The sequence below is a fragment of the Fusarium venenatum genome, assembly GCF_020744135.1.
Source record: "Fusarium venenatum strain MPI-CAGE-CH-0201 chromosome Unknown EDB82scaffold_1, whole genome shotgun sequence".
NCBI lineage: Eukaryota > Fungi > Ascomycota > Sordariomycetes > Hypocreales > Nectriaceae > Fusarium > Fusarium venenatum.
Window position 1 is genome coordinate 10,052,403 of NW_027072129.1, and position 27,096 is coordinate 10,079,498.

The following is a 27,096-nucleotide window of genomic DNA, read 5'->3' on the forward strand; positions in this document are numbered from 1 at the left end:
AACAAACTGAACGACTAGAGTACTGCAGCGGAGTTGATGAACGGGATCATGCAGCAAGATTGACTCAATTGAGGCATGTGTGTACTGACAGCTGTCTGATGGATTCTCTCAATAGTGGAGAGTAAATGCTGTCGTGTGAGAAAGTGTTGCAATAAACACTGACAACTGCCCTGTGCTCCATAAACAGCTGGACGGGCTCTCCACTGGAGTGGTATAGTGAGCTATTAGTGCTGGCTAACTGGGGCTGCCGCCCGTAGCTGGAGCGGTCTGTTGTGGTCCAGGGCGTTGTTTGCGCTGCGTTGCTATGGCAATGGACCCAAGTAGCAACCTGTTTCGGGCAGGGGCCAGAAAACAACGAGAACGGCCCATACAAAAGAATCGCTAGCCCAGGTCCCGTTGCTTATCATCAACATCGTCAACCAAGACCTTCAATTCTTTTTTTCTCCTCTCCAAAGTTGTCTTTGGTGCCTTTTCTCGTCCGCGCTGGAGCTGGACTTGGAACACCTTGTTCATCCTCTTTTCTCCTTTTACTCTCTTACCTGACGACCTTCATCGACGCACTCAATTTAGCCTTAAAACGCCTCTGCTGCAGTTTCCCGTTGAATTGCAATTGATCATCCGTCACCGCCTGCTTTTGGTCGCCCGAGAATTTGAGATTAAAGACATTGTCGCTGCTTCAGTATTTTGATTGTATATTTGTTTATACTCTGATTATATTCCGATTGCATTCGAAAGCTCTTTCCTCGTTATTTCTTATTCTTTGGACGGTTCCACCGCTCAGACTCACTCCCTGAAGCGCAAGTCAACATCAACAATAACAACATGGCGCCTTCCAGCCGACACCCTCAACTGCAACCGCAGCCGCAAAGCATGGCGCAAATCGTCGAGTACATACCAGGTAGGCAATCAACTCACTACTATTCAAATCATTTTATGTATACGCACAATGGCCGCCTGGCTTTCCAGAGTCATGGCGCATTACTACCCCTTCTACTCCTCGCCTCCGCCTTGCTTGATCGACGTCAACCTCTATCTTCACCACATATCTCTCCCAACATCAGCGCTAAACTATATCCCAGATCGCCTCTACCTCGCCGCTTACAATGTTGCGCCTACTGCCGACACTCCATTCCCCTACCCCGAGGAGCCTGCGCCTGTTTCCCCTAGAAAGAGAACCACAAGACTCGCTGCCGGCGCTACCCCGCTCGCGAAGCCATCTCGACCTCAGCCCTGCTACTTTACTGTCGACGATACTCTCCTCTACAACGCTTTTCACCATGACTTTGGTCCGCTCCACATCGGTCACCTGTACCGATTTGCTATCCAGTTCCACGACATCCTAGGCGCCAAGCAGAATAAGGAGCGCCCCATTGTCTTTTATAGCGCTGCTGACCCTAAGAGTGAGCTCATCTATCTACAACTTTGCGCGCTCTTAGAAAACTAACATGAATTCTAGGTCGCGCCAATGCTGCCTGCATGCTCGCGTGCTACATGGTCCTTATCCAGAACTGGCCTCCTCACCTGGCTCTCGCCCCGATTGCGCAAGTCGATCCTCCTCTGATGCCTTTCCGAGACGCCGGTTACAGCCAAGCGGACTACGGTATTAGCGTTCAAGATGTTGTTTACGGTGTGTGGAAGGCCAAGGAGGAGAAGTGCTGCGACCTCGACAACTTCGACCTGGACGAGTACGAGCGATTCGAGAGAGTCGAGCACGGTGACTTCAACTGGATCACCCCCAATTTCCTGGCTTTTGCTTCTCCTCAGCACGCGCCAGTCCAGAAGATCACAGAGGATTCCGAATTGTTTCCATTGCTCCCACGAACGATAGCCGCTGTGGACGCCCACCCCAAGCTACCAAAGCCTTTCAAGAATGTGCTTAAGCACTTTTCGGAGAAGAATATTGGCCTGGTTGTCCGTCTCAACTCTCAGCTCTACTCACCCACTTACTTTGAGGCTCTGGGTATTCAACATCTGGACATGATCTTCGACGATGGTACATGTCCTTCGCTCAGCACTGTCCGCAAATTCATCAGACTCGCCCACGAGACCATTACTATCCGCAAGAAGGGAATCGCTGTCCACTGCAAGGCTGGCTTGGGTCGAACTGGTTGCTTGATTGGTGCCTACCTCATCTACCGCCATGGTTTCACAGCCAACGAGGTCATCTCTTTCATGCGATTCATGCGACCTGGTATGGTTGTTGGTCCTCAACAGCACTGGCTTCACCTCAACCAGGGCACCTTCCGAGAGTGGTGGGTTGAGGAAAGGATCGAGCGCCGACTAAGGAGAGAAATGGCTGCTGCCAACCCTATTCCCAGCACACCCATTCGTGCTATGCAAAAGACAACGCTGCGAAATGGCCAGGCTTCGACACCACCCAACCGAAGCCCTTCAAATCGCACACCGCTGAGTGAAGTTGACCATGACCGCAATAACATTGGGGTTCAGGAAGACTATCTACCAGCTCCCACACCAGGGCAACCACGAAAGGCTGCCAGGGATCGTCACCACCCTTACCAGCGCTCTATTTCTGGAGGAGCTCCTCCTGAAGCACAATATCCAGTTGAGCAAGAGGCCGACTTGATTGCCAAATATACCAACACTAGCGGCGAGTCTGATGAGGAGTTGCACTTGCGCATGATGCGCCGCCGTAAGGCGACTTCACAATCGCCGGCTCGCAGTGAGAAGACGCGATCTGTGAGCCAGACCACAGCTATCTACACAATAGATAACGATGCGTCACATGATGCTGAGAACATTGGTTCTGTGCGTTCCAAGTATGTTGAGCGCGTGCCCAGTACATCCGGTGTCCTGGCCAAGGTTCGTGGCAGCAAGCGCCAGGGCGAGTCTCCTCTCCGGGCCAAGGAGTCTGGAGTTCGAAAGACCAGCGGCAGAGTAGGCAGTGCTAGCCATAGCACGTCAGTGTCAGCGGCATCGACAGCTCGCAAGGTCTCTGGAGCTTAGAAAGCACCGGCTCAGCGGGTCCAGCCGCTTCAGCGTTCCAACGCGAGGCGCAACAGGCAACTGCACGACTCTACATCATGATCATGACTCACGTACGTCACGCGATCTCAACGTCTGGCATATATTGGCGTTTCTGGCTCGAAAGGGGACGATGGGCGTTTGTGTTTGAATGTTGAACCGATCCTTCTCCCACGATGACTTGTCTTGGTGTGTTTGGCTTCCAATTATTTGTCATCCCAACCCTGCAAGATAATTCAGTTTCTGCAACATCGAAGCATCGTTACGGTATGGATTGAATGAAGTTTGTTATGACCAAGGAGATCATTTGGAGGCGAAAAAATGACATTGTCTTGGAGAGGAGGAGTGAAGGCATAATGGAGTTTTAATTTGCGACGGCGCACAGGAAAGGAATGGATGAAATTTTGATATTGTGTATTTATTTGGTTTGGCATTGCATCGATTGACTCTTCTTGGTTACAACCAAGAGAGCACCGGAGATGAGAGGGCAGCGGGCTTTTACGACTATTCATATATGTGCATCCGAGGATTGGAATAAACTGCTTATAACTGTTTAAACACCTTTTTGTCTGCTGGCAATTGATGCTCTCTGTTCTTCATACCATTCATTCATCCAACTTCATGTCTCGTCATGCGTTGAGTATTATTATTATACCCGTATCGCTTCAAGAGCAGTCACAACATCCTCTATCACTTTTGCAGCCTCGGCACTCGTCATGTCCTCACTTACGGCCAGACATTTGTCTACAACATCACGATATCGACGACCAGTCTTACTGCCCAGGCCAGGAACGAGGGCAGTCCGCAATACCTTATCGCGCCACCGCTCAGCAGAATAATGCGACTTGTGATACGTCTGAAGCACTTTCCACAATCCGATTTCGAGAAGCACCAGTCCTAGACTATAAATGTCCATGGGCTTGCAGTGGGAATAACCACGCAACGAAGCTGGATGTCGATGGAGCGTCATGATAGATGGATTCCGCGGGACGACGGAAAGTGCAGTATCGAGATCTGGCCGTGAAGCATCAAAGCCAGTGAGATATGGGCGCTGTATATCAGGAACAAGAGCAGCTGTGGCAGTTGATGAGTGCGCCGAGGTAGAGATGGCAGAGGGAAAGAAGAGAATGTTTGAGCTGCAAAGACTCTTGTGAAGCCAATCAAGAGAGTGCAGAGACCACAAGGCAACAGCAAGTGTATGCGCCAGGCGAACGCGATCATCAAGATCAGGAGTTTTGAGATCTGTACTGGCGATGAGCTCGTGCAGCGTCGAGAAGGACGGCGAGGGCGCTTTGTACACGAGGCCATACCTGCAACGCGAGAAGTCATCGACGTAGCCTACGCAGTCGATGCTGTAAAGATCAGGATGGCACTCTGAAGCTGAATGCATCATGCGAGCGAGATCATCCAGTCGACGAACGTGAGCTACACGCTCGTCCACATCATCACGATCATAGTCCACCCATTCGATAACAACATCGCCTGCAGATTCATGCCGTCCCTTGCTGCGACCTCCTTGACCGTCGTCCTCACTCAAGTCAAGCGCAGCACGGGGAACCTTGAGAGCAAATGTTGGCTTGAACGAGGCTTGGGGTTTAGCATCGAGGTTGATGCGGAGTTTCTTGAGATTGGCTGATGCGGTGAGTTTGGGATAGACGCCCGTTGATGCTGTTTCGAGGAGGGAGAGCTGAGTTATGTCTCGCTGGGCAGACTCGAGGAGTTGATGAGTCCAGGCGCGTTGAAAGGACGGGAGATGAGATAGCGGAAAGAGACGCTCAAGGCCATCGTTGAAGTCTTGGACGTCGGATTAGTCAATCGTATGGCGTGTTGTGAGAAGGATGATGTACCTCGGAGATCCTTCAGTAGGTTTGTGAATTTATCTTTATCTGTTCGAGTTAGTCTTGATGTTCATATTGACAGGTTGATATCTCACCTGCTATAACCCATCTAGCCCTCAAGCTCATTTCTTTTCCCCAACTCATCTCACTTATAGTCTTTGCCACACCGTTCAACTTCCGACACTCATCATCTTTTGAGGTCTTCCTCGAAGGCGAAGGTGACTTTCTAGGTTTCGTCTTGCCAACATCCAATGTAGCCCTCCCCGCACCCTCATCAATCAAGCCGTACCTATCTTTGAGTTTCTTGAAGTCCGTCACAGCGCTATGTAGCTCTTCAAGAATCTGCAAAGCCAAGCTTCTCAACTGAGGATTCCTTGTACTTTCTAGATGAGCCTCGAGTCTGCCCTCAGCAACGCCCCAGTCTCGACCCCAGACGACAAGCCGCATCTCTTCTATGCGTACTTTGCACAGAAGCCTTTGACTATCTGTGTCGATGTTTGCTGCCGTCGTGAACAGGTTGTAGGCTTTGACACAGCCATCAAAGAGCTGGCCGAGGATGCCTACTACTGCGAGGGCAGTTCCTACAGTCTCAGCGGCCATTATGCGGGTGTGAGTGAGGGGTTTGAGGTGGAGGTGGCGAGATGAAACGTGTGAGAGGTGAGGGCAAATGTAGTTGCAATGAACATTTCTTCAGATGGTTATCAATTCCTCAAGACATTATTGTTTGAGTTTCAGGCGCAGAAAATGACATGCAAGCTAAACAGGTTATGGATTGATGCTTAATAAGCTCAGGTATTATCGTTTTGAGAGCATCATCATCACGTATGAGTACTTAAGTAGAAGGAAAACAATTGTTTCGTCTTTTAGTATTAGAAATAGTTAGGTTTTTTTTTAATGAGACTATTTTCATGCTATTTTAGATTATACAAAATACATATGGCACAATATACAACATCCGTTTTCTTCTTACCAAACATGCTATGCTTTTATTGCAACATTTGCTGCATCGCATTCACTCTGTAGCTCTCTCTTCGCTCCATTAACTGAGAGTGTCGTCCACTGTCAACAATCTGCCCTCCTTCAACAATAAAGATTACATCAGCCTTTTGAACAGTGTGCAATCGATGAGTGATTGCCAAGACGGTTGTGCCTCGTGATGCCCTCTCGAGACCTTCTTGAAGGGCTGCTTCGCTGGCAGCATCGAGAGCGCTGGTACTTTCATCGAGAAGCAATAGGCGTGGACGACGGACAAGAGCACGGGCAATTGCGAGGCGCTGTCTTTGGCCACCAGACAGACGAGAAGCAGAGGGGCCACATTCGGTATCGTAACCATCAGGAAGGGCTGCGATAACATCATGAATGTTGGCTAAGCGGCAAGCCTCTTCGATCTCGGCGTTTGTAGCCTCATGACCAGGAGGTGCTCCCAGACCGACGTTGAAGCGTACGCTACCATCAAACAGGGCAGGCTCTTGGGGAACAAGAGCGATACTGTCACGGAATGATGTAGAAAGCTTGGTGATATCCTGGTCGTCGATAAGGACTGTACCGGCAGTAGGCTCGTATAAACGTTGAACAATGTTCATGATGGTAGACTTGCCGGCTCCCGAAGGACCAACAAGACCGCAGAACTGGTTTGGTGGAAGCGTGAATGAGACATTGTCGAGAACAACGGCATCTGGCCGGCTTGGATAAGAGAAGGAAACAGTCTTAAATGTCACTCTTGCGCCGCCACGGCTGTGGCTTTCTGTAGGACTGAGTGACTTTTCTCTTCCTGCAGCCTCAGGATCATCTCCCGCCTTGGACGGGTCTTGTCCAGGCTTTCCAGTATGAGTGCTGCTACCCATGTTGACGACCGTCATAACACGAGATAGAGCAAGACGAGCGCGTGAGAACTCTGGGGCAAGGGAGAACATGCCACTCCAGAGCTGGGCGCTTGTCAACATAGCCACCAAGATAATGAGGAAGTCCTTTTGGGTGTACTCTCCTTTCATGATGAGCTGTGAGCCCCACCAATATGCGAGAGCGTTGATGAAGGTACCAGTTGTGTACGAGATGGCTAGCCAGATGTTGGTCGTTACTGAGGCCCGCACAACCTCCTTCTTTGGTGGCTTGAGAAGGCGTGAGAAACCTTCCATATACTCATTCTCGAGTGATAAAACAGCAACAGTGCGAATGGACTGGATGGCCTCTGTGGCGAGCGAAGTGGCAGTCGAGAAGGCCGCTTGATGGCGCTCCTCATAACGTGCCAGCATGCGCAGCTGCATGAAGCCGGAGCCAAGCAGAATAGGGAGCGTAACAAGACAAACCAAGGCAATCTTCCAAGCAAAGATATGGGAGATAATGATGGCAATTAGGACATTGATCAGAATGGCAAAGACGGTACCAAATGTTGATCCACTGAAAGCACCCACAGACATGCTGTCTTTAGTGATAATTCCAAGCAAGCTGGTAGGAGTGCGGCCTTCAGATTGGTGCCAGTGAATGCTTTGTTCCAGTAGAGATCGGAAGGATAACACGCGCAGGTTGTAAAGAAGTCTCTCGGCAACAATACCAAAACCCAACCAGGCGAAGAAGTTTGCTATTAACTCAACTCCAGCAAGCATGAAGAAGAGGCCAGCAAACATGTTTCCCATGGAACGAATGTGGTCGAGAGTATTGGCACACGGGTTGAGTGCTCCAACGGTAAAACCAAAGATGATACCTGAACCGGAGAAAGTGGCTCCAACAAAGACTGCAGCAATCATGGCGAGGGCAAACCAGCCCAGAGATGGCCGGATTAACCAGGCGATACCCTTCATGACGGAGCTGAAAGGTTTCACTTCATCAAGTTCGTGATCCTTCGCTTCTTCGTCCTTCTTGGGCGCCTCCTCTTTGTCCTTTTTGGACGATTGGGCGTCTAATGACTTATGGGTCTCGGAGAAGTCAGCCTTCTCACTTAGTTGAGTTTCTGCTCGGAGCGTGGATGCGCCAATCGAATCACCATCAACAGATGCTGAACCGCTCTTGTTGTTACCGACAGTCTGGAGTCTAGCCATGTTTGCAAATTCACCATCTTCCTTGGCCATGAGCTCATCATAGGTTCCCTGCTCAACCACCTGTCCTGCTTGCATGACAACAATGTTATCAGCGTTACGGATAGTCGATAGACGATGGGCAATTGAGATGATGGTCCGCTTCTCAGCAGCAGCGCGTTCAACAGCAAGCTGGATTCTCTTTTCACTGGCAGAATCGAGAGCCGCGGTCGCTTCGTCAAGAACAAGGATCTCAGGGTCGCGAACCAAGGCTCGGGCCAGTGCAATCCTCTGTCTTTGTCCGCCACTGACGAGTGATCCCTTGGGTCCAGCAGATGTACCATAGCCGAATTCTAGACGATCGATAAAACCGGCTGCATCGGCCTGCTCTGTAGCGTGACGGATCAATTCGGCGATTTCAGCAAACTCGGGCCCAAGAGATGCGGCTGGGTTGAGTGCTTCCTTGCCTTGTGCAGCCATCTTTGCAAGCTCAGGACCCTTAAGAAGAGGCTTTAAGTGTTGATGAGAGTCTTTAGGCGAGTTGATCAGTCCAAGCGCGATGTTTTCAAGAATCGACCGGTCAAGAAGCGATGGCTCCTGCTGAACAAAACTGATGAAACTTCGAAGAGATTTGACATTAAGCTCCCGCAAGTCATGACCTTCGAGCTCGATATTACCCTCGGTAGGGTCATGTAGACGGGCAATCAGTGCTGCAATGGTGGACTTTCCACTACCAGAAAGGCCAACGATGGCAGTGTACTTTCCAGCAGGGAACTCAAGATCAACGTTCTTGAGAACAGCTTGACCGGGACGAGATGCATACTCGAATGAGACATTACGGAAGGCAAGAGACTTTGCCCCAGTCGCAGGAAGTACAGTGCCTTCGCTTGAGGTGCCGTCGATAGAAGATGGGGCGTCTATGTCTTCCTTTAGTCGCTGGAATGCACCCACAGCTGCTCCCAAGAAAGGCAGAGTAGGTGCCATTCCACCAAGCATGACACATGCATCAACAAGAAGATACACAATAGCGTATATCTCACCGACAGTGGTGTTTCCGTCATTTCTTGCCACTGACTCCACGATCTTCTTACTACCCTGCCAGAAGGCTAGAGCATTACCCGAGTAGGCGATAAAGTAAAGGAGACCTGTTTGCACAGCAGCAACCGAAGATTTAGCAATCGCATACTTGCGAGAGCAGGCCATATGCTCTGCAAACTTCTCTTCAAGACGAGGCGCAGCGCCGAAAGCTTGAACGACAGCGACATGAGACAGAGCTTCGGAAGCAATAGAAGAGGCTGCAGTAGAGGCTTCCAACTGTTTGACAACGAATTTTCCCAGGTATCTCCCCCCCAAGATTCCAGAGAGCAAGAATGCAGGAAGCATACATATAAGGATACCAGCGAGTCTGGGTTGTTTCGTGAAGGCAATGATGAAGACGGTGACAAAGAAGCTCAAGGTGGTGATAATATTGCCAACCTTCTCAGATGTACCGGCTTGGACGGCGGTGATGTCGCCTTGAAGTCGGCTAGAGACTTGGCCAGAAGCGCCACGAGTGTCAAAGAACTCTGGTGGTTGTCGCAAGAGAGCCGACACATAGCGCGTTCGTAGACGTTGTGCGAGACGTTGGCTAATTATGTTCCAGCATGTAAGGTGACCATAGATGAGAACAAGCGCAATTGCGCCAATCCAAGCTGTCTTTATGACCTTATCGTTGATAGCATTCTCATATTGAAGAGGATCCGAGGCAGCTTCGCTGGCACCTGAGTTGCTGCCATCAGCCGCACATGTCGCGCCGTTGAAGTTGTCTATAAGCTGTCCGAAAAGAACACCCATGAGAGGGAATGGAACGCCAGCTCCAACTGCGCAGAGAGTACCCAGTGCGATGAGGGCGTAGTCAACCCATGTTGGGCCAGCGGCGAAAAGGAGCTCGAGGTAGGCGAACCACGTCTTGAAAGACTTGAGGAACTAGCACGGCCGTTAGTGTTGTTCACGTGTTGTGTCAAAAGTTTTAGCGCTCTGCTTCGACTTACAGAGAATATACTCTTCTTCGGCTCCTCAGTGGCCGCCTTCTCAGTTTCGGCGGCCATGGCTACAAGTGTTGTCGAAGTCCCACAAGTCGAGAGTATTCTCCTGACACACTCAATGACTGGTTGCCTGTATCACGGAAAGCAGGTTGACAAAACTAACAGTACCTGAGAAGACTCGATCTGTTACTCTAGATGTTCCATGAGAATTCTCCAGCCCGGCAAACAAATTACAATAATGGATAGCGGAGACAGGGGAAACTTTCGACGGACAACGTCATGCAAAAGTTCGATCAAACAGCCGATATAGGAGTGAGTACCTTGAGCCAAGACGACCCTGCAAGTGTTATTGTCGATCAGGGAAGCTCATGGTTGATACATGTGTGTACACATGTCTCGGCCGACTAGTACAACAAAAGTTGCATTACAGGCTCCTGCGCTTTGATGCAGTTTAAGGTTGCATCGCATGGTCTCCAGTTCCCGCAGGTCTCCCACATTCCTGAACGATGCTTCTGAGTGAATGGAGAAATTGGCAAAGGCCCACCACAGGAACAGGTGTGAAGTTGCCGTGACTCGAGTAGCCAACCAGAAGGGTCACGGCAATGGTTAGAATCAAAGGACCCCTGGATCACAAAGTGGAGTGGAGGCGATGTTATCTCGTAAATTGGAAGAATCTTCTTCCTCCATCGGGGCTTCTTCAGACATTTTGTTCGTCATGGGCCTGACCATACGAATGATTCATCTAGTCAAGGAAATTTGTGGGTAAAGAGGGCTTGGACGGGTTGCTTGATGAACTCAAAAATCTCAGAGGACTTGAGAAGCCGGTGTACAGGGATCGGCAACACCAAGAAAAAGTCGGACCAGACGGATGATGATCTAGGATCAGATAAGATGAGGTGATTGATAAGATGGATGCAATGTTATGGCGCTAGTTTGGCTCCCAACTGAACAGGCATGCAGGGAACGTAAAAGAACCGCCGAGTATTGGGTGTGATCATCATTTGATTTACCATATTCGCAACTTGATACATCGTCTTGGCGGCCAGGGAGCTCCGAGCAGCTTTTTTGCTTAGAAAAAGTCAGGTATTTCGAGGCTATTTGACTGTGGTTCTGGTGTGCTTGGTCCTAGTGGAATCAGAAGGTCAGTCGTCATCGCAAGGGTTTTATTTAGTGCAAATAATCCCTGATAAAAGCCGCAGGTATGGAGACATGGTGGAGTTGCATCGGGAAGAATGCCTCATGGAGACTGTTTTGTCCTATCGGAGTAAAAAGACTGTTTTTCGGGCAGTAAATAGAGGCCAATAGTCCGGGAGGCGCTTTTATGCTTATTCCTTCGTCAATACAGCGGGGAAACAAATAAAGGTTGTTAATCAGTGGGAGCTGAAGCTTTTGAGTTTATGTGCAAATCCATTTCTTCCAATAGACGAGAAGCAGATCAGATAAGATCCCATTTAGGTATCGGGGATGGCAAGAATGGATATTTGCATAGATATGCATATGCACATAGACCAAACCAAACCTTCCCTACTACCATTGTGGGTCGATCTGGGTACTCTAAGACAAGAGATGGCACCCAAAGCACCCCTGGAAAGACAGGAGAAATCGCTTTTTCGGTTACAATACCCAATCTAGGCTGATGAAGTAGTTTGACGTGATTGGATATCAAAAAACAGAGTCACAATTTGGCACAATTAAAGTGGAAAGCTTAATGCTATGCTTATTTCACATCCACTTATCAAGTCTACTGTACACCACAACAGGTACAGTAATCTTGGCAATCAAGAGGAGAACTGACACTCTTTACTGCCTAGGGCCTTCCATGCCCACTGCAGTTCACTTCTACGTAGGAGATCAGAAGATGCCAAGATGCTGATCTTGTCGTGTTTCAGCAAGCAGCATCTTAGCACGGGCGTTACTGGCTCCTCTCGCTGTTGCAGACCAAGCAAGGCCCCCGTTGATCAGCAACGTTTCACGGCTGTTGTGATATGTGACTCTGTTTGTTCCATTCAGATTTTAAGCAGGATCATAGCCCTGCTTTCAGATCTCTTGGTATTACATATATAAGAGTGGGTGAAGCACGCATATGTCTTGCAGGAGATCTTGTTTGTAGATATCAAACGCAGTGCTCATTCTATACAAATTTTAAAAGGGTACAACAAGAGGTGCCTCAAATTACCGTCCAATTACCTAAAACCGCCACCAGAGTCGAGTCAATACGATACCAACCATGACCCAAGCCACACTCCGCACCGACCGTCTCGAGCTACGGCCTCTCGGACCCGAACACGGGGACTACATCTACCAACTGGATTCAGATCCTCAAGTAATGAAGTACATTGGTTATGGCAAGCCACTCTCGGCTGATGATTCCGCTATCGTACACAAACTGCTGCTCGAAACAGCCTCGTTCGGATCTGGGCTTGGATGCTGGGTTGGATTTGCAGGCGAGAACTTTGTGGGCTGGTGGATTCTCGCACCCAGTCAGAGCAACGATACTCCCCCCGAGGTCAATGAGAAGCGTGTCGAGTTCGGTCTGAGGATTCTTCCTAAGTTTTGGGGCCAGGGTTACGCAAAGGAGGGTTCCCGAGCGGTGGTGAAGCATGGTCTGGAAGATCTCGGGGTGGAGGAAGTTTTCGGCGAGACCATGGCTGTGAACCAAGGCTCGCGGGTTATCATGTCAAAGATTGGGCTCAAGCATGTCAGGACATTCCACAACAAGTACGACAACCCTCCTCCTGGTATTGAGGAGGGAGAAGTGGAATACCGAGTTACAAAGGACGAGTGGTCATCGCAACAAGTTTGCGCGGCATAGTGTAGGCTCTGGGAAATTACGAAAATAGTAAAACATCTAAACAACATCAATATTGAATAATTGAGCGATTTGATATTATAAATTCTGTTCATTTTGTTTTACTGTGACATCAATTTCAAATCGGGGAGTGCTATGGCGTAGTTCTATACACCACTTTAATTGAATGATATTTGTCTACATTATATGTTCAAATGAATAACTGAAATGATACAGAAATAAAATCGAGTTCATTCTAATTACGAATCTACCGATCATCTGGAACTTGGTGGATATGGTGTAGGTATCATGCGGTGGATGAGAATCCATCTCGGCCTGCAGAGAAGGACGCATGATTATGGAACAAGTGGGTTATATCGCGCATACATGCAACATTCGGCGTTGGCAAAGGAAGATGCAGTTTTAGCGGATAGTAAAGTCGGCATATTCCGCGTGACAGAATTGGAAACGAACCGAGACATTCTACTCGATTATCGCTCGGCTCAAGAGTCACCCCCTTGCTCTGTAAAGTGTAAACCCGATGGACCGAAGCACAATTTCTGATTCGGTCACCCGGGATTAATCGCTTGACAGGACTCAGATTTCCCAATTAGTTTATACTTCCGGAGGATTTTATCGTCTTAACTCGTGGAACCTGGTCATGTCACAACCTGAACTTTATCACGGGTGTCCAAGACAATGTTCCGCACCAAAAGTGGACTTTCGTCTCACAAAGGAAGCACGAACTTAAAGCATATTTTTTTACCCAAGACCTAATGCATCTTCTTATTAGTTCAGGTAAAGATAAGGCATGTTCTATAATATGTAGCTTCTGCTAGTTATAGTGGACTCGGATGATCCCAAGCCTATGCCAAGCCGCCAAAATGTGGCCAGACTTGCCAGGGTCCCGTAATCAGATGGCAGGCGTTGTAACCAACAACATCAACAAGTGTTCTCTGAGAAGATTTCTTTTATTAAAAATCGATAGACCCACATTAAGTGTAATATTGCGTTGCGTAACCGTTGATGCCAGGTTATAGCAGAGTTATTCTGGTGACGGTTTAGCTTGGGGTGAGACCACTTGGCATGACATGGCATATGAAGCTGTTGACAGTTGGATCTTATCCATCAATCAGATTAGATTAAAAAAAAAAAACCTCACTCCCTCCTTCAATCCCTCCCCTGGCCTTCCGATCTCGGGTAGTTTTACTCTTTCCCCCACTCCTTTGCCACTAATAATCTGATGTTGCCTCTGATTTAACTGCCCTGTTGGTAGACCCGTTATGGAGACTGTCCCATTGAGGAAAAGACCAACTGAACCCATCAGTTCAGATTCAGCCCCAAGAGACTATCCTTACTATAGCTCCTTGGCTTGACGTGAATGTGAAGTTCTTTCCCGCTCAGCTCCGAGGGCAAGGCACAATCGATGGGCAGTTTGCAGGGGATATTTCCGAGAAGAGGGACACGTCCGAGTAGGAACAGAACCAACACATGGTAAAGAAGAACTTTACTTTGAACGGCTGTATCCTTCGTCCGATAGCTTAGTAGTTATCTGCCCATGCCATGTCAGGGTTACATTGCACTACATAAAGAATGCTGTAGCTCCCTCTCCATCCCAGACTCCCCTTCTCGGTTCTTAGTTACTCTTCACTTCACTGTCTCGGGTGTGTTGCAGCCTCAATCATATATCACTGCACTATCTGTTAGTATCGGTGGCAAGCTCAACAGCAGCAATGTCAGCCCTGGCAAAGATACGTGAGGGTCTCGCCCGTGAGGATAACACTCACGTTGCTGGGACTCTTGCTCCTCACGAGAAGGAGATCCATGAGACTCCCGAGGTCGTCAGCGAAGTTAGTCCTGATCATGACAAGGAAGCCACTGCTGGTACTCTCCCACCTCATGATAAGGGCAACGACTCTGATGTTCCCAGTGAGGATGTTCAGACTGGTGTCAAGGAGATCCAGGCCATCACCCTCACTTGGGGCAAGGGATCTCTGGCCGCTCTTCTGTGTCTGTAAGTTTGCGTTTATCGAGACCAGATACTATTCAACAACAAAAATACTAACAACTATCGACAGCATTTGGACTCTATTCCTCATCAGCGGTTTCCGTGGTTCCTTCTATCTCGTACTAGTCCCCTATGTTACCAGCGAGTGGCAGTCTCATTCCCTCATGACCACCATCCCCATCGTATCAGACGCTATGACCGCAGCATGCTACATCCCCATGGCCAAAGCTCTCGATGTCTGGGGTCGCGCCGAAGGTTTCCTACTCATGAGTGGCTTTGCCACTCTTGGTCTTATCCTCATGGCCGTTTCCCAGAACCTCGCCACCTTCTGCGCTGCTCAGGTCTTCTACTCTGTCGGCTGGGGAGGCATGATCTATGCTGTGGGTGTGCTCGCTGCCGATGCTTCTAACCTCAGGAATCGAGGTTTGGCTTTCGCCTTTACTTCTTCTCCTTACATGATCACTGCTTTTGCTGGTTCCAAGGCCGCCGCTGCCTTTGTCGTTGATGTCCAGGACTGGCGATGGGGTTTCGGCTGGATCGCTATCGTTCTGCCCTGTGTCACAATCCCTCTTTTCCTTGTCCTCAAGGTCAACCTGCGCAAGGCATTCAAGAATGGTACAGTTACCAAGACCACACGAAGCCGTGGCTTTGTTGGTAGCATCTGGTGGGCTTTCAACGAGTTCGATGGTAAGCATTTCATATCTAACCTCTGATAACATCTCAATGTTAACAGTAATATAGTCATCGGAATCTTCCTCTTCGGCGGAGGCCTCGTTGTCTTCCTTCTCCCATTCAACCTCGCGGCCCACGCCCCCAACGGCTGGAGCACCGACTACATTATCGCCATGATCGTCGTTGGCTTCTGCACCCTCATCTTCTTCGGTGTTTGGGAGTACTGGCTGGCCCCTGTCCCCTTCCTCCAGGGCCGTTTCCTTCTCGATCGATCCGTCGTCGCCGCTTGCATGATCGACCTGACATACCAAATCTCCTACTACACCTGGAACTACTTCTTTACTTCCTTCCTACAGGTCGTTGTCAACCTCGGCCCTGCTGAGGCTGGATACGTCAACTCCACTTTCCAGGTCGTTTCTGGTGTGCTTCTCTTCATCGTCGGCTTCCTCATTCGAAAGACCGGTTTCTACAAGTGGACCTTCTACTTCGCTGTCCCCATCTACATTTTCGCTCTCGGCCTCATGATCCATTTCCGTGCTCCCAACCAGTACGTTGGATACATCATCATGTGCGAGATTTTCATCTCCATTGGCGGTGCGGTCTTCATCTTGGTTATGCAGCTCGCTGTCCTGGCTGCCGTCGCCCACCAATATATTGCTGCTGCGCTCGCTACGCTATACGTCGCTGGAGGTGTCGGCGGTGCCATTGGAGGAGCTATCTCAGGTGCCATCTGGACAAACACTTTTATCCCTCAGCTTTTGAAGAGACTGCCCGAGTCTGAGGTGGCCAATGCAACTCTCATTGCAGGAAGTATTGTGAACCAGCTTGCATACCCCGTCGACAGTCCTGCTCGACTTGCTATTCAGGAGTCGTACGGCTTTGCCCAGGTCAGAATGCTTGCTGCCGGCGTTGGCATTGCTTCTCTGTTCTTCATCTGGGTTCCCATGCTGAGGAACATTGATGTCAAGAAGCTCAAGCAGACTAAGGGTCTTGTCCTCTAAACAACTCGACGAAGGTTTCAGAACATTAGCATGCCCGACTTTATATTGTAGTTGGGCGGTAATTATCACCGTGTCGAAGAGTGAGAGAACACGATAAGATATTGTTTGATATATTGGTAAATGATTAGGTAAATGGTACGTTGGCGAAAAGTAATGCACACGAGTTTCAATTCGCTCACACTATCGTATTATGAGTGAAGGATCCAAGAAGTGTATCTGTGCTTTGTCTGCCCACATCTGTGAATTTGTTCCCATACAGGCTATCGTACAAGCCAAAGCCCATAGCCTCCCCTCAAGGTATTGTAAAAGTCAGCAGCTGGAAATATAAGAGACTAAACTAGTCAGTTTATGCCATACAGACCGGACTTGGGTTATGTATTCTTATGTTCTGAAGCCTAGAGGTTAGCTTTTTTGTTACCTGCTCACACAGCTCCCGGGCATGCTCTAAACACAAACACCTGGTTAGTGTTTGAACCAGCTTGGCGACTATACATATGGTTATGTTTGGTCGTGCCCTGTTGGTTATCACAACAATACAAAGAATCACCAGTGTCATCGATCGCTCTAATACGTGTTGTTCAAACGGGCATGACTTTCGTACGCATTCAACGTTGATCGTTATATACATAACCAACTGAAACCCCATCGGATAGCCCAGCCACTAGACGCTTGCTTTTTCAGCGAGTCTCCGATACGGATACATCATCAAGCGAAATACATCTAGGAGATAGCCACACATGCCCAAGTTGTCCGCCATATCAACGAATGTTAAAGATCATCAATGTATTCATTGCCGTCAAATGTGCTATGAAAGCAGATTTTAACACCATCTTCAGATCATATCAATCCTAGTGCTGCCGCCTCAGCCACCATATGTAACCTGTTCCGCTGCCGTTTCAGCTCGAACGTACCTTTTCTTCGGATCGTTATCCTTTCCCAAAATTGTAAATAGAAAATGCCCTGCCAACGCCGGACACCTCGATGCCCATCCTTTACTGGACGTAGCGCGCTTGTCTTGGACGCGGACTTAGTAGACCTTCTTCTTCTCGTCGATGCTGAACTGGCCTGGGCCGCTGTTGACGAGGAGTAGGAGTCCACCGACGATAGACAGGATCTGGAAGAAGTCGTACTTGGCAAAGTCCTTGTGGGGGTGGTGCTCGTGGAGCTAGATGGTTTATTAGCTTTCTTCGTGGAACGTAATTGTCGCGAATCGTAACTTACAGTCCAGAAGTTGTTGACCAACAAGTTGAAGATGCTCAGAATGACAACGAGCAGAGTGGCGCTGTACTTTGCCTTGAATCCAACGACAACCATGACGCAGGAGATGCCACCGAGTGAGGAGACAATGACGCGCCAGAGCGACCACTCGCCACTGAAGACAAATCCAATGAAGAGGAAGATCAGGAGGACACGGCCAGCCAGCTGGAAGTACATCTTGCGATCCTTCTCGTCGATCTGGGGAAGACCTGCAAAGACCTGAGTCTTGCGCACCCACGAATCGGACAGGACCATGACCAGGCCACCAATGACAGAGAGGTTTCGGAGGAAGAAGTTAAGATCGAAGATGAGACCGTAACCAAGAGCTTGGGTGACGACAACGCCCATGAGACCGGCGACGGCGTAGTCGGAGTGCTTTCGGATGATGACCAGGGTGGAGCAAGAGAACATGGCGATGATGTTGACAAGCAGGAACAGGTGGGTAATACCAGAAGGAACTGTCAAATGTTAGTCAGAATAACCAAACCAGCCTTTCCCACTTCTCGGGGCAGAGGCGCATCTTACTGTGACGGTAATCTTTCAGGTAAAGCAGCTGGTCGGACCATTGGGTGACGATACGGAGAGCATCCTCAAAGAAGGTGACAACGATCAGGAAACGGCCAATGGCAGGGAGATAGCTGTCAACGGGGACAAAGGTCAGCTCTCAGAGCTCCAAACGCGCTTGCAAAGGACGTCGCTCGACTCACGGCTTGACAGGCTCGCTGATGGTGTCGAGCGCATCCTCAATCTTGCTGGTATAGGGACGAATCTGCTCGAGAAAGCCCTCGCCCTGCTGAGGATCAGCAGCCTGGGATCCGCCGTAGGGCGCGGGGCCACCGAGGCCGTAGCCAGAGTTGAATCGGTTGGACATTGCTGTAGAGTTGACGTTCGGTTTCGAAGGAAGCTTGTTTCACGTGCAGACCTGCTGACTGGATGATGGTGAAGTTGAAGAAACACGACAATGTTGAGGAGCGCGGTCGTGAAGTGGAGGAGAAAAGAGTAAAGTCAAGCAGCTGAGCTGGTTGGTGAAGCTTTCGGGAGTTTGAACCGAAAGGAGAGGGCGTTTGTTTGATTGGACTCGACCAAAAGACGATAATGGTAGCAAACGGTGATTGAGAAGCTCTCTACAAACAACCTTGACAAGAGGAGGAGTAAAAAAGAATGAGGATAAAATAAAGAGGGCAAGGAGAGACAGACGAGAACGAGGCGTCGAGGCGAGCTGTCCTTTGTGATTCAATTGGAGACGATGACCTCAGACGAGTAAAGAAAAGGATCTACCTGGTAGGTAGTAACAGAGTCTGAGAGGCCCTGATTGTACAACGGTGTCCTTTAGAGATCCCGTGATGGAGCTTTGTGTCGTCCCACTTTTTAGCTCTCCCACCTTCCCCCTGCTTTTCCCAGGTATTTGCGCCGGGGCTTTGTTAGGTGCTGATACCTGTAGCTACTGCCGAATAGAGGGGGATTTACATGTTCAGGGTACCTTATTCTACCTGGAGCTCTAGTATCTGCTTAACAACTTACCTACTCTCTGTCCCGAGTCTCTACCTCACATCAAGCCGAGGCCACTCAGATCAGCAAAGACAAGATAGGTAGGTCGGTAACTAGGTACGTGGTAATACGGGCTGAACCTCTAACAAGGGCCCCAGACATCCCTCCCTCTCATCACCACTTGGGTTAGGGCCGGGAACTAGATGATCCAAGAATGGAAACTCTTGCAATAAACACTACCTCAGTGGCGCAGACCATTGCATTCGCTTCCTTCTCACGACGACTAGGGCCTGATGGACTAGGACTCTAAGTTTGTCTCTTTTTGGAACTATCATACTATCTTCGACTATATTTCAGACAAGTCTATCGTATTTGCTCGTACAGTGAATTCTCATGAAGTATAAACCAGTACGCTTCTTGCTTCGCAATAGCTGCTCTCTAAACTGTCGACTCTATCACAACGACGGATCGATTGGACCGTCGTTCAGCTTCAACCCGCCTCTATCATCGTACTCAACTCTTCCCTCGTTGACAGCATTTCGCATCTCTTCTCTCAACACAGTACGATCACCTGTAATTGGATCCCACTCCCAGCCCTCTTTCATCCATATCCATCTCAGATATGCTCTGAGTTCCTTGTCATCTGGTCTTACTCTCATCCATTCGGGTTGGAACTCAGGCTCTCTACCCTTTCCCTTCCAGTCTTCTGCTCGGCCGAGTAACTCGTCTCGACAAAAGATGCGCCAGCTGTCTATGGCATACTTTCCTTGTGTGAGGTGTCCAATCTCCCAGGCTTCCAGGTCTTGATTGTCGCCTTTATCTTGGGACGATGCATAGTCTCCAAAAACTGATGGAAAGTCAACATCTCTACAATCGTACTTCTTCACTCTGCACAGCTTCCCAGCAGCTGGCGGATCATCCAAGAATCCTCGAGCATATTTTTGTATCAAAGCGACACGGTGGTTCGCAAGTCCCAGGTGACGTATCATTTCAATAATTGGCTTGGTGTTCAACTCACAGGCGATATCAGCTAGAGCGGGAAATCGCTCTTTGAATTTATAGAACAGAGGAACAGCGTGTATACCCTTCGTTTTTATAAGGAACGACACAGCAATGAGTAGCCAGAATGGCTCATGTGCGACTTTCTCCTGAATAAGACCAAAGTCTGGCGACGTGAGGGGCGCGAAAGGGACCGAAGGCACTGTTCCCGGCGGCGGTCGCTTTTGCACCACTAACGTCGTTAGAGTAGAAGCCGAGGCGTCTGTGAAGTAGGGTGAGATGACACTGTTGTGCTTGACGCTTGGAGTGTTATCCTTATCGCCCATAATGATATCTTGCGGGGAACCCTGCTCGACAACGAGACCACCAAGACTTGAGCCTTGAAAAGCATTATTTTGTGCTTCTAAAGAGGTATGTATTTGTGATAATCCAAAAGTCGAATAGGGTGGAGCACTCCACTTGCGGCTCACATTTGGAACCTTCTTCTGAGGTTGATCAGACCAGTAAGGTGAAATCTTGGAGAGATTCCTTGTGTTTGAGAAAGTTTCCGGGCTAGGCCGCTGTAAGAGCCGTTGCTTGTCGGTATTTCCGAATATTTCTGGTGGTTGGATTTCGGGGGCGTCTTCAAGCTCTTTTGCTCGGGCAATAAGCCTATCGGTCATAATCCATGAGTCCGAATCTGAGCCCGAGTCTGGCGGAGGAACCCGTCCGTCCAGCGCATGCCGTACATATGCGAGCACATCTTGCGCTTCTGTGCTGTATCTGTCGTATGGGCAAGTTTGTCGCATTAAGATGGCACATTCAATAAGATAATTCCAATCTTGAGCGCCTGCTAACAAACTTTCCCGGCGAAGCTTCTCAAACTCGGCTGTTGCTTGGCTCCGGCTGAATTCGATGACGTCGGCGAGGAAATCATGGTCGCTTGAAGCGACATCAAATACGGAGAGAACGTCGTGGGCGAAGCGCGACATTGTGGAGACGCTCGTGCCGATCAGACTGTGCCTCGTGAGCCCATGAGATAGGTATCTTGTACTCGAGTAAAAGCCGTTGTCTGATGGTGAAAAATACAGAACAATGTGGTTGAGAATATCAATATCGTGATGATGATAACAAGTTACAGAAGGAAACAAAGCTGGCCAAGCTCAAGTTGGTAAAGCTCATGTTGAAGTTGAGATTCACGCTTTCACTTCACGGTAGTAATCTGCCTAGAGTGATAGGCATAGAAAAACCACCTATCCGTACCTACCCCTGCGGATTCTTCAGTGGTGAACTGAGACCTATCTCGCTTGGATACTGGTAGACCTGGTGCTACAGTGTATCAACTGTCTACAATATCTGTTGCTTCGCTTCTTTCTAACGACTCATTGTGAGTCTTTGCCCGCAATCGCCGAGTCAGTATTGACGGATGAACCGGGGTTGTTGTGGAGAACGACTAATGGGTCCCTACGAGAAATAAAATTGACGGACGGCTGAACCGAGATTTAGAGGATGAAGCGTTGTGAGAACAACAAAAAGTTCATGATTAATTGGCGGCGAACGAAGGAGAAGGAAATGCAAAGCTCACGTCTATCCCGCTCTCTCTAGTATTTCCTAGCTAAAACTAGATACCTAGAAGATGAATTGAGCCTTATTAGGTACCAGTATTTATGCGATTGTGCTTTAGTTAACCTGGACCCTTTGTTGACTGACGTTTTTGTTGATTTGATCCCTGAAAAATCACCCTCCACGTGTCCGAGTGACCAGGTTGTATGCTACTGCAGTGATACCTGAAGCACGCGAAGGCGCTAGAAGCCAACCTCTGCAGGGCCTATTCTTCACGTCTACCCACCGTGTAAAGGCCTCGGCTTGAAAGTGCCGTCAGTTTCTCTATCAGCGGGTACGCGACTCCACGGCTCGTGGTGCACTTGCATGGTGCCTAGTCTTATCTGCCTTGGCTTGCTTGACCACAGTAAGCCTCATATCGCCCCAGGCTGCTCTGTAGTCTGTACTCTTCAGCCTGACTTGAGTGTATACAGATGCGGTGACGGGATAAAGGCGTCTGGTTGGTTGCATTATGGAGAGAGAAACAGGATGTATCTGGTAGCAAATACGCAAACGCGCAAAGACGAATGATGGTAGCGAGTTATATACAAACAACAATCATCTTCAATTCAATCAATAATCATATCTCTTCACTCACCATTAGCGAACGTTAATACAGTGCAACGTTTGTCAAGTGACGCTGTCCGTCCATCCGCCTTAGATCACGCCAACTTCCGCTGACCAATCGTATCCTTGCTCCGCCCGAGATGTGGTCCGACTACAAGGTCACGTGCATAGATCTCGCCTTCCAGGTCGTTGCCGTCCTCCCGTCTCCGCTCCGCTCAATTCTATCTCTCTCTCCGTCCCGTAATACCGCCCACCGCGCCCTCTCCGTTCCTACAGAACCAATATCATCAACATCGAACATCATCCAAGAGATGAGTAGTCGCGGTGGTAAATTAGCCCCAGAAGTCAATCGGTAAGTCGCTGCCACTTGCACGCACCCACTCGTACTGTACTTGTACTCTATGCCTAGTACAAACAACCGCGAATCAATTTCAAAGTCTTGCGCCCTATTCGTAACTGGTCGCATTTCCTGGTCTAGATTGGCCTTTGAGGACACATGTATCAAAACATTTTGCTAACTTTTCTGTAGAGCTCTGTTCGTAAAGAACTTGAGGTATGCCAGGATCAGCCGTCGAGATTTGCGCCCGGTTTCAGACTAATCGATATCGACAGTTACAACGTCACTCCAGAAGAGTTGTTCGATCTCTTTGGAAAATTCGGCCCCATTCGGTATGCACCTGCCCCGACACTCGACGATATCTCAGCGAGGACGATATTTGCACATCATCTCGAGATGCGCTTGACGAATTTTATACTGACGGTCTGTGCAGCCAAGTTCGACAGGGTATCGCCAACAACACCAAGGGAACTGCATTCGTTGTCTATGAAGACGTAGCCGACGCGAAGCAGGCCTGCGACAAGCTCAACGGCTTCAACTTCCAAAACCGATACCTCGTTGGTATGTCGTCCCTGATTGTTCCTGCCGATGCTGTTACATCACATCATCAGGTGACAAAACGCCGTGTTGCATCTGCATTTGTACTAACCCGATTCTCCAGTTCTATACCACCAGCCCGACAAGATGGCCAAGTCAAAAGAGGACCTCGAAGCTCGCCGCGAATCTTTAGCTCAGCTCAAGACCCAGCATGGTATCGATTGACAATCCGACCGGTCTGTGGATAGCCTGCCTAGGAAGTCGACTTCCTCGTCTGCAGGCCGGTCTTCGTCTTCTTCTAAATCTCCGTCACCCGATCCGAAGACGATCCTCCGAAAAGGCAGAGCCCCGATCAAGAGGGTAGCCACCAAGAGCCACGCATCCCCCCGAGTCGTCCGCTTCGACGACGGACTTCGACCTGCACTGACCTGTGCATGATGTATCAACACTCTTTATCACACCACTTTTTGGAGGGGGCTCTAGAGCAGGAGCCCAACACGCATCAGCTCTGAGGTGGTTTATCATTGGTTCGGACTCGCTTGACACGTAAACACCTCTCCTTTTACGGTTTTCGGAATTAGGTGCACTGGGGAAATTCAAGGTTGATTCAGCAAGTGGCGATACGACCAGTCACAAACTGCTTTTTTAAACACAAGCCTGGGAAAGGCTTTGATGACGTTGCGGCCTGTGGATAGCTTTTATTGCGTTTTGTGTTTCTTTGTTATTTTTTCACTTTCCACCCGGAAGTCTTGGCCACGAGAAGCCAACCCCCCTCGTTCACCTTTGCCATCTGCTTTGATGGGCAACAGACCATACAGATGTGTGATGTATCAAGGCTCTGACTTTCCACTTTCCTTTGGGCTTTGACGTCGTGTACAGCATACTAAGAAATCTGATAATGTCACTGGGGATGGGAACCGATAAGCATTAGCAACCTAGAATGAAGTCAGTTTGATTACGTGACGTGCAAGAACAGCTTCTTTCCGAGAATTTTGCTTCTCATTACGACCAAGGTATCATCTGCTGGACTCCTGCGGCAGTCGGATGTCAGTTCCTGTGCATGACAACAACGTCAGTTGGACCAACAACATGCCCCGTCACGTTGCATCCGCGTGCGGATTTTCTCCGTAGTCAAGTAACAAATAACGTGAACACAATCTGAAGCGATTTCTGCGCCTCGATACAATCGGTTTGACTCCCGCAATCCTACACATGCCTGTATCCAAGACCTGATATCTCAGTTTCGGAGAACGCCACCAACATGTGCATGGGTTGATGGCAGGCACGCGGTTAGTGATGATGCATCAAAGTGCCGTGAGCCAACTTATTGCATCGATGCCGTGTTTAGGGCCAACAGCGTCCGATGGCCAAGATGGACGTGTTGGCACTAAACGGATGTTGTGAACAATGAACAATCCATATAGACAACGTAAGGTCAGGACTTGTATTCTATTGTTAACCTATCGTCCCAATCTGGGCCCCAGCAAACATCGCATCATACCGCATCATCGACATGCAAACATAGACACGGCCACTCAAAGACAGTCAGACCACACTTTTACAGCCTCGGCCTTCTACTTCTTCATCACCATCAGGTCAAGCTGAGCTCTCGAGGTTGAGTGTGTCGCTTAGAAAATGCCTTGCCAGACGATAAACATTGTAAAATTGGTCACCGTAAATGGTTTGTTTCAACCGGCCGCATCAGCCGCGACCAAGTAGTAGAAATACTACAGGCGATTTATTTGGGTAGCGTGCAACCTATGCCACATCCATGTCGGGCCGCTCATGAGGTCGCGCGAGATCAGCCGTGGTGATCTGTGAGTGGCTCTATAGCCGCTAGAAGGTGGGCTTGTGGCTGTGTGAATAGTAGGCTTTGAATTAAATAAAGTGAACCAACATAGATATTTCAGTCAAACAATTATTTAGCCTGATTTTGCTGGGACAGGAGAATTTGTCAGTCGTTGAAGTAATACGTCGAAATTGAAGTAGATAGGTAAGTAATATCATCACTTCTAGTGTCTATGTGGATATCTTGGACGGGAGAATCATTGTGATCATCGTTGATTAAAATACCCGAAAAGCACTAATAAATGTAGTTTCATTCATATAATAAATGTTTGCTTGCTCGACCCCGTATTCTACTTAGTATAGTGGGTATTAATGTCATGATATGCACCATACATACCACATTGAATCTCACAGCCACAGCTGGGGGCAACCCATCACCCTAGCCAGAATATCTACGATTATGTTATGTTCTTCAGAAACATTCTTGTACCTGCTTGCATCTTATCCATGATGCCTTGGGCCCCTCCTATATTCCTCGTCCCGGCCGTGAGGCTCATCGCCGACCATGTGAGGCCGCAGCCAGGGTCTATCTCTCTCTTTGGATGTCCCAGTTCAGGGCCCAAGTTAGTTGCGAGGCTCCAGCCGTGTTCTATGATATAAAACGATATAAAGACCTCTCCTGATATTCTAGAAATGATCATCACAATACCGAAGCTTCTTTTCAAGCCAATGACTCCTCCTTCATCTCGCTTCAGCAGACTATCTCTACAGAGTATGTCTTCAGATACCTATTCTCGCGCAAGGCGCGAGCACTTCGCCCAGGACTTAGAACAGTCTCACTATGATGAATCATCATCGTCATCAGAATCGGAAACAGACTCGAATAGTTCCGAGTTTGAAGATGACAGTTCCGACAGCGACGAGAATGAAACTTCCACCATTCGATCGCCTACCAAGCTAACATATCTTGTCGATCACCTTCCCGAAACTACCCAGTCTACCATCCGCGAAACCTTCAGAGAACCTCCAAGGATTGTGCTGGAAAAGTGTTGTCGTATCGATGATACTTATGCGTTCCAAATGACAGAGCTTGTTACACGTTCTATCCGAATCCGCGCACCAGAAGATGGAACTTCCAATATGAGCTGCTCGTGCCCGGATATTGAACAGCCCTGCAGGCATATCTTGTGGCTTCTGGACCAAATCGTTAAACAGACCCTGTATGACGAAGACATTAGCAAAGCTCTCAGAATGAACTCGGCAGGATATGCGGAGGCGATTGGAGACCCTTTCCAGAACATCTCCAAGTATCATCTCGACGTGCTTGCGGAAGGGCTTCACTCTCACCTTGTCACCCCAGACTCGGAATACGACAACGAACCAGATACTTTCCGAGCCCAAGAAGCTCGGGAAATACTGTCCTCGGTCTATGATATGGACCCAAAACAGTTCCGCCCCGACATCTTCGACCGGGTGTCTCTGGGAAAGAATATTATCAAGCGTCATGACCTCGAGCAAACCATCTTTCGCATGCTTCTGGACAATCACCATTTCTTTCATTATTTCCGCTCCGTCTCACGCTCCAAAGACTTAATCAAAGATCCATTCCATAAACTCACCCAGCGAATTGACTGTGTACTGCGAGATCTCGACGCCAAAATTCCTTCATCAGACGTTGAATCTCCTCACGATGTACCTTGGGCAGCTTCCCATATCCTCGGCTGCGTTCGTCGCATGCGTCATGAGATATACACAAGGGAAAAGCCCCTTTCTTCAAGCGAGGCGTTATCTGCAGCTCGCAGTCTCGTGCATATCTTGGGCTCGGTGGTATCTCACAACAAAGATGAAGGTCCTGGAAATGTGGCCCGCATCGATCGCAACCTTTACCTACGTCTCATTGGCGACCGCGACCAAGACTTCATCCTCAACGTACTGAATCTAATCCCGGAGGCTGCAAGTCAGTTTTTACACAATCTTGAAGAAATTCTTGACAAGATTGAGATATATGGTGCACCTACAGGCTATGTACAGCGGTTCAGGGCAATGCTAAGGAGGCTGAGAACATCGAGTACAGGTTCTGGGTTGAAGCGATCTGTTCAGGTGCAAATGGGTGGCAGGAAGACGAGGAGGACTAGATGAGGATAGTAGAATGACTGGATATTAATGTAGGTACTAAATGATACTCTTGGGCCAGGAATAACACTATGCTGCTGCCCGT

General features: G+C 48.9%; 9 protein-coding genes across 9 annotated transcripts; 5 read left to right on the top strand and 4 right to left on the bottom strand.

Moving 5' to 3' along the window:
- Positions 1 to 822: 822 nt before the first annotated feature.
- EDB82DRAFT_544080 (protein-tyrosine phosphatase-like protein) lies at positions 823 to 2,964 on the top strand (the record flags this gene model as incomplete). Its single annotated transcript, XM_025735765.1, has 3 exons — positions 823 to 898; positions 1,080 to 1,400; positions 1,457 to 2,964. The coding sequence occupies 3 exons, from the start codon at positions 823 to 825 to the stop codon at positions 2,962 to 2,964; spliced, it is 1,905 nt and encodes a 634-aa protein (XP_025587923.1).
- Positions 2,965 to 3,264: 300 nt separating this feature from the next.
- On the bottom strand, positions 3,265 to 5,420 carry EDB82DRAFT_552569 (prion-inhibition and propagation-domain-containing protein; the record flags this gene model as incomplete). The annotated part of the gene is made up of 3 exons (XM_025735754.2): positions 3,265 to 4,776; positions 4,830 to 4,868; positions 4,916 to 5,420. 3 exons carry the CDS (start codon positions 5,418 to 5,420, stop codon positions 3,632 to 3,634), a joined length of 1,689 nt encoding a protein of 562 aa, XP_025587922.1. The 3' UTR covers positions 3,265 to 3,631.
- A 386-nt stretch (positions 5,421 to 5,806) lies between these two features.
- EDB82DRAFT_425287 (P-loop containing nucleoside triphosphate hydrolase protein) lies at positions 5,807 to 9,918 on the bottom strand (the record flags this gene model as incomplete). The annotated part of the gene is made up of 2 exons (XM_025735743.1): positions 5,807 to 9,796; positions 9,862 to 9,918. 2 exons carry the CDS (start codon positions 9,916 to 9,918, stop codon positions 5,807 to 5,809), a joined length of 4,047 nt encoding a protein of 1,348 aa, XP_025587921.1.
- A 1,666-nt stretch (positions 9,919 to 11,584) lies between these two features.
- Positions 11,585 to 12,754, top strand: EDB82DRAFT_492420 (GNAT domain-containing protein). Its single transcript, XM_025735732.2, has one exon. The coding sequence runs from the start codon at positions 12,083 to 12,085 to the stop codon at positions 12,665 to 12,667; it is 585 nt and encodes a 194-aa protein (XP_025587920.1). The 5' UTR covers positions 11,585 to 12,082; the 3' UTR covers positions 12,668 to 12,754.
- A 1,457-nt stretch (positions 12,755 to 14,211) lies between these two features.
- On the top strand, positions 14,212 to 16,560 carry EDB82DRAFT_105739 (major facilitator superfamily domain-containing protein). The gene is made up of 3 exons (XM_025735721.2): positions 14,212 to 14,657; positions 14,722 to 15,338; positions 15,393 to 16,560. Exons 1-3 carry the CDS (start codon positions 14,377 to 14,379, stop codon positions 16,322 to 16,324), a joined length of 1,830 nt encoding a protein of 609 aa, XP_025587919.1. The 5' UTR covers positions 14,212 to 14,376; the 3' UTR covers positions 16,325 to 16,560.
- Positions 16,561 to 17,107: 547 nt separating this feature from the next.
- EDB82DRAFT_105747 (SURF4 family-domain-containing protein) lies at positions 17,108 to 18,642 on the bottom strand. Its single transcript, XM_025735710.2, has 5 exons — positions 18,289 to 18,642; positions 18,107 to 18,219; positions 17,546 to 18,039; positions 17,236 to 17,489; positions 17,108 to 17,129 (listed from the first exon to the last, which is right to left on the bottom strand). Exons 1-4 carry the CDS (start codon positions 18,450 to 18,452, stop codon positions 17,352 to 17,354), a joined length of 909 nt encoding a protein of 302 aa, XP_025587918.1. The 5' UTR covers positions 18,453 to 18,642; the 3' UTR covers positions 17,108 to 17,129; positions 17,236 to 17,351.
- Positions 18,643 to 19,391: 749 nt separating this feature from the next.
- On the bottom strand, positions 19,392 to 21,507 carry EDB82DRAFT_105773 (uncharacterized protein). Its single transcript, XM_025735698.2, has one exon. It carries the CDS (start codon positions 21,037 to 21,039, stop codon positions 19,525 to 19,527), a length of 1,515 nt encoding a protein of 504 aa, XP_025587917.1. The 5' UTR covers positions 21,040 to 21,507; the 3' UTR covers positions 19,392 to 19,524.
- An 849-nt stretch (positions 21,508 to 22,356) lies between these two features.
- Positions 22,357 to 23,315, top strand: EDB82DRAFT_522031 (uncharacterized protein; the record flags this gene model as incomplete). The annotated part of the gene is made up of 5 exons (XM_025735687.1): positions 22,357 to 22,568; positions 22,746 to 22,769; positions 22,829 to 22,885; positions 22,987 to 23,114; positions 23,215 to 23,315. The coding sequence occupies 5 exons, from the start codon at positions 22,357 to 22,359 to the stop codon at positions 23,313 to 23,315; spliced, it is 522 nt and encodes a 173-aa protein (XP_025587916.1).
- A 1,927-nt stretch (positions 23,316 to 25,242) lies between these two features.
- EDB82DRAFT_492436 (uncharacterized protein) lies at positions 25,243 to 27,020 on the top strand (the record flags this gene model as incomplete). The annotated part of the gene is made up of 1 exon (XM_025735676.2): positions 25,243 to 27,020. Exon 1 carries the CDS (start codon positions 25,572 to 25,574, stop codon positions 27,015 to 27,017), a length of 1,446 nt encoding a protein of 481 aa, XP_025587915.2. The 5' UTR covers positions 25,243 to 25,571.
- Positions 27,021 to 27,096: the final 76 nt, after the last annotated feature.

Coding starts and splice junctions, on each gene's coding strand:
- EDB82DRAFT_492420 (XM_025735732.2), top strand. CDS start 12,083: ATGACCCAAGCCACACTCCGCACCGACCGTCTCGAGCTACGGCCTCTC.
- EDB82DRAFT_105739 (XM_025735721.2), top strand. CDS start 14,377: ATGTCAGCCCTGGCAAAGATACGTGAGGGTCTCGCCCGTGAGGATAAC. Junction 14,658..14,721: donor CTGGCCGCTCTTCTGTGTCT/GTAAGTTTGCGT, acceptor AACTATCGACAG/CATTTGGACTCTATTCCTCA. Junction 15,339..15,392: donor GGCTTTCAACGAGTTCGATG/GTAAGCATTTCA, acceptor ACAGTAATATAG/TCATCGGAATCTTCCTCTTC.
- EDB82DRAFT_105747 (XM_025735710.2), bottom strand. CDS start 18,452: ATGTCCAACCGATTCAACTCTGGCTACGGCCTCGGTGGCCCCGCGCCC. Junction 18,040..18,106: donor CCTGAAAGATTACCGTCACA/GTAAGATGCGCC, acceptor AACATTTGACAG/TTCCTTCTGGTATTACCCAC. Junction 17,490..17,545: donor TGGTCAACAACTTCTGGACT/GTAAGTTACGAT, acceptor TAAACCATCTAG/CTCCACGAGCACCACCCCCA.
- EDB82DRAFT_105773 (XM_025735698.2), bottom strand. CDS start 21,039: ATGTCGCGCTTCGCCCACGACGTTCTCTCCGTATTTGATGTCGCTTCA.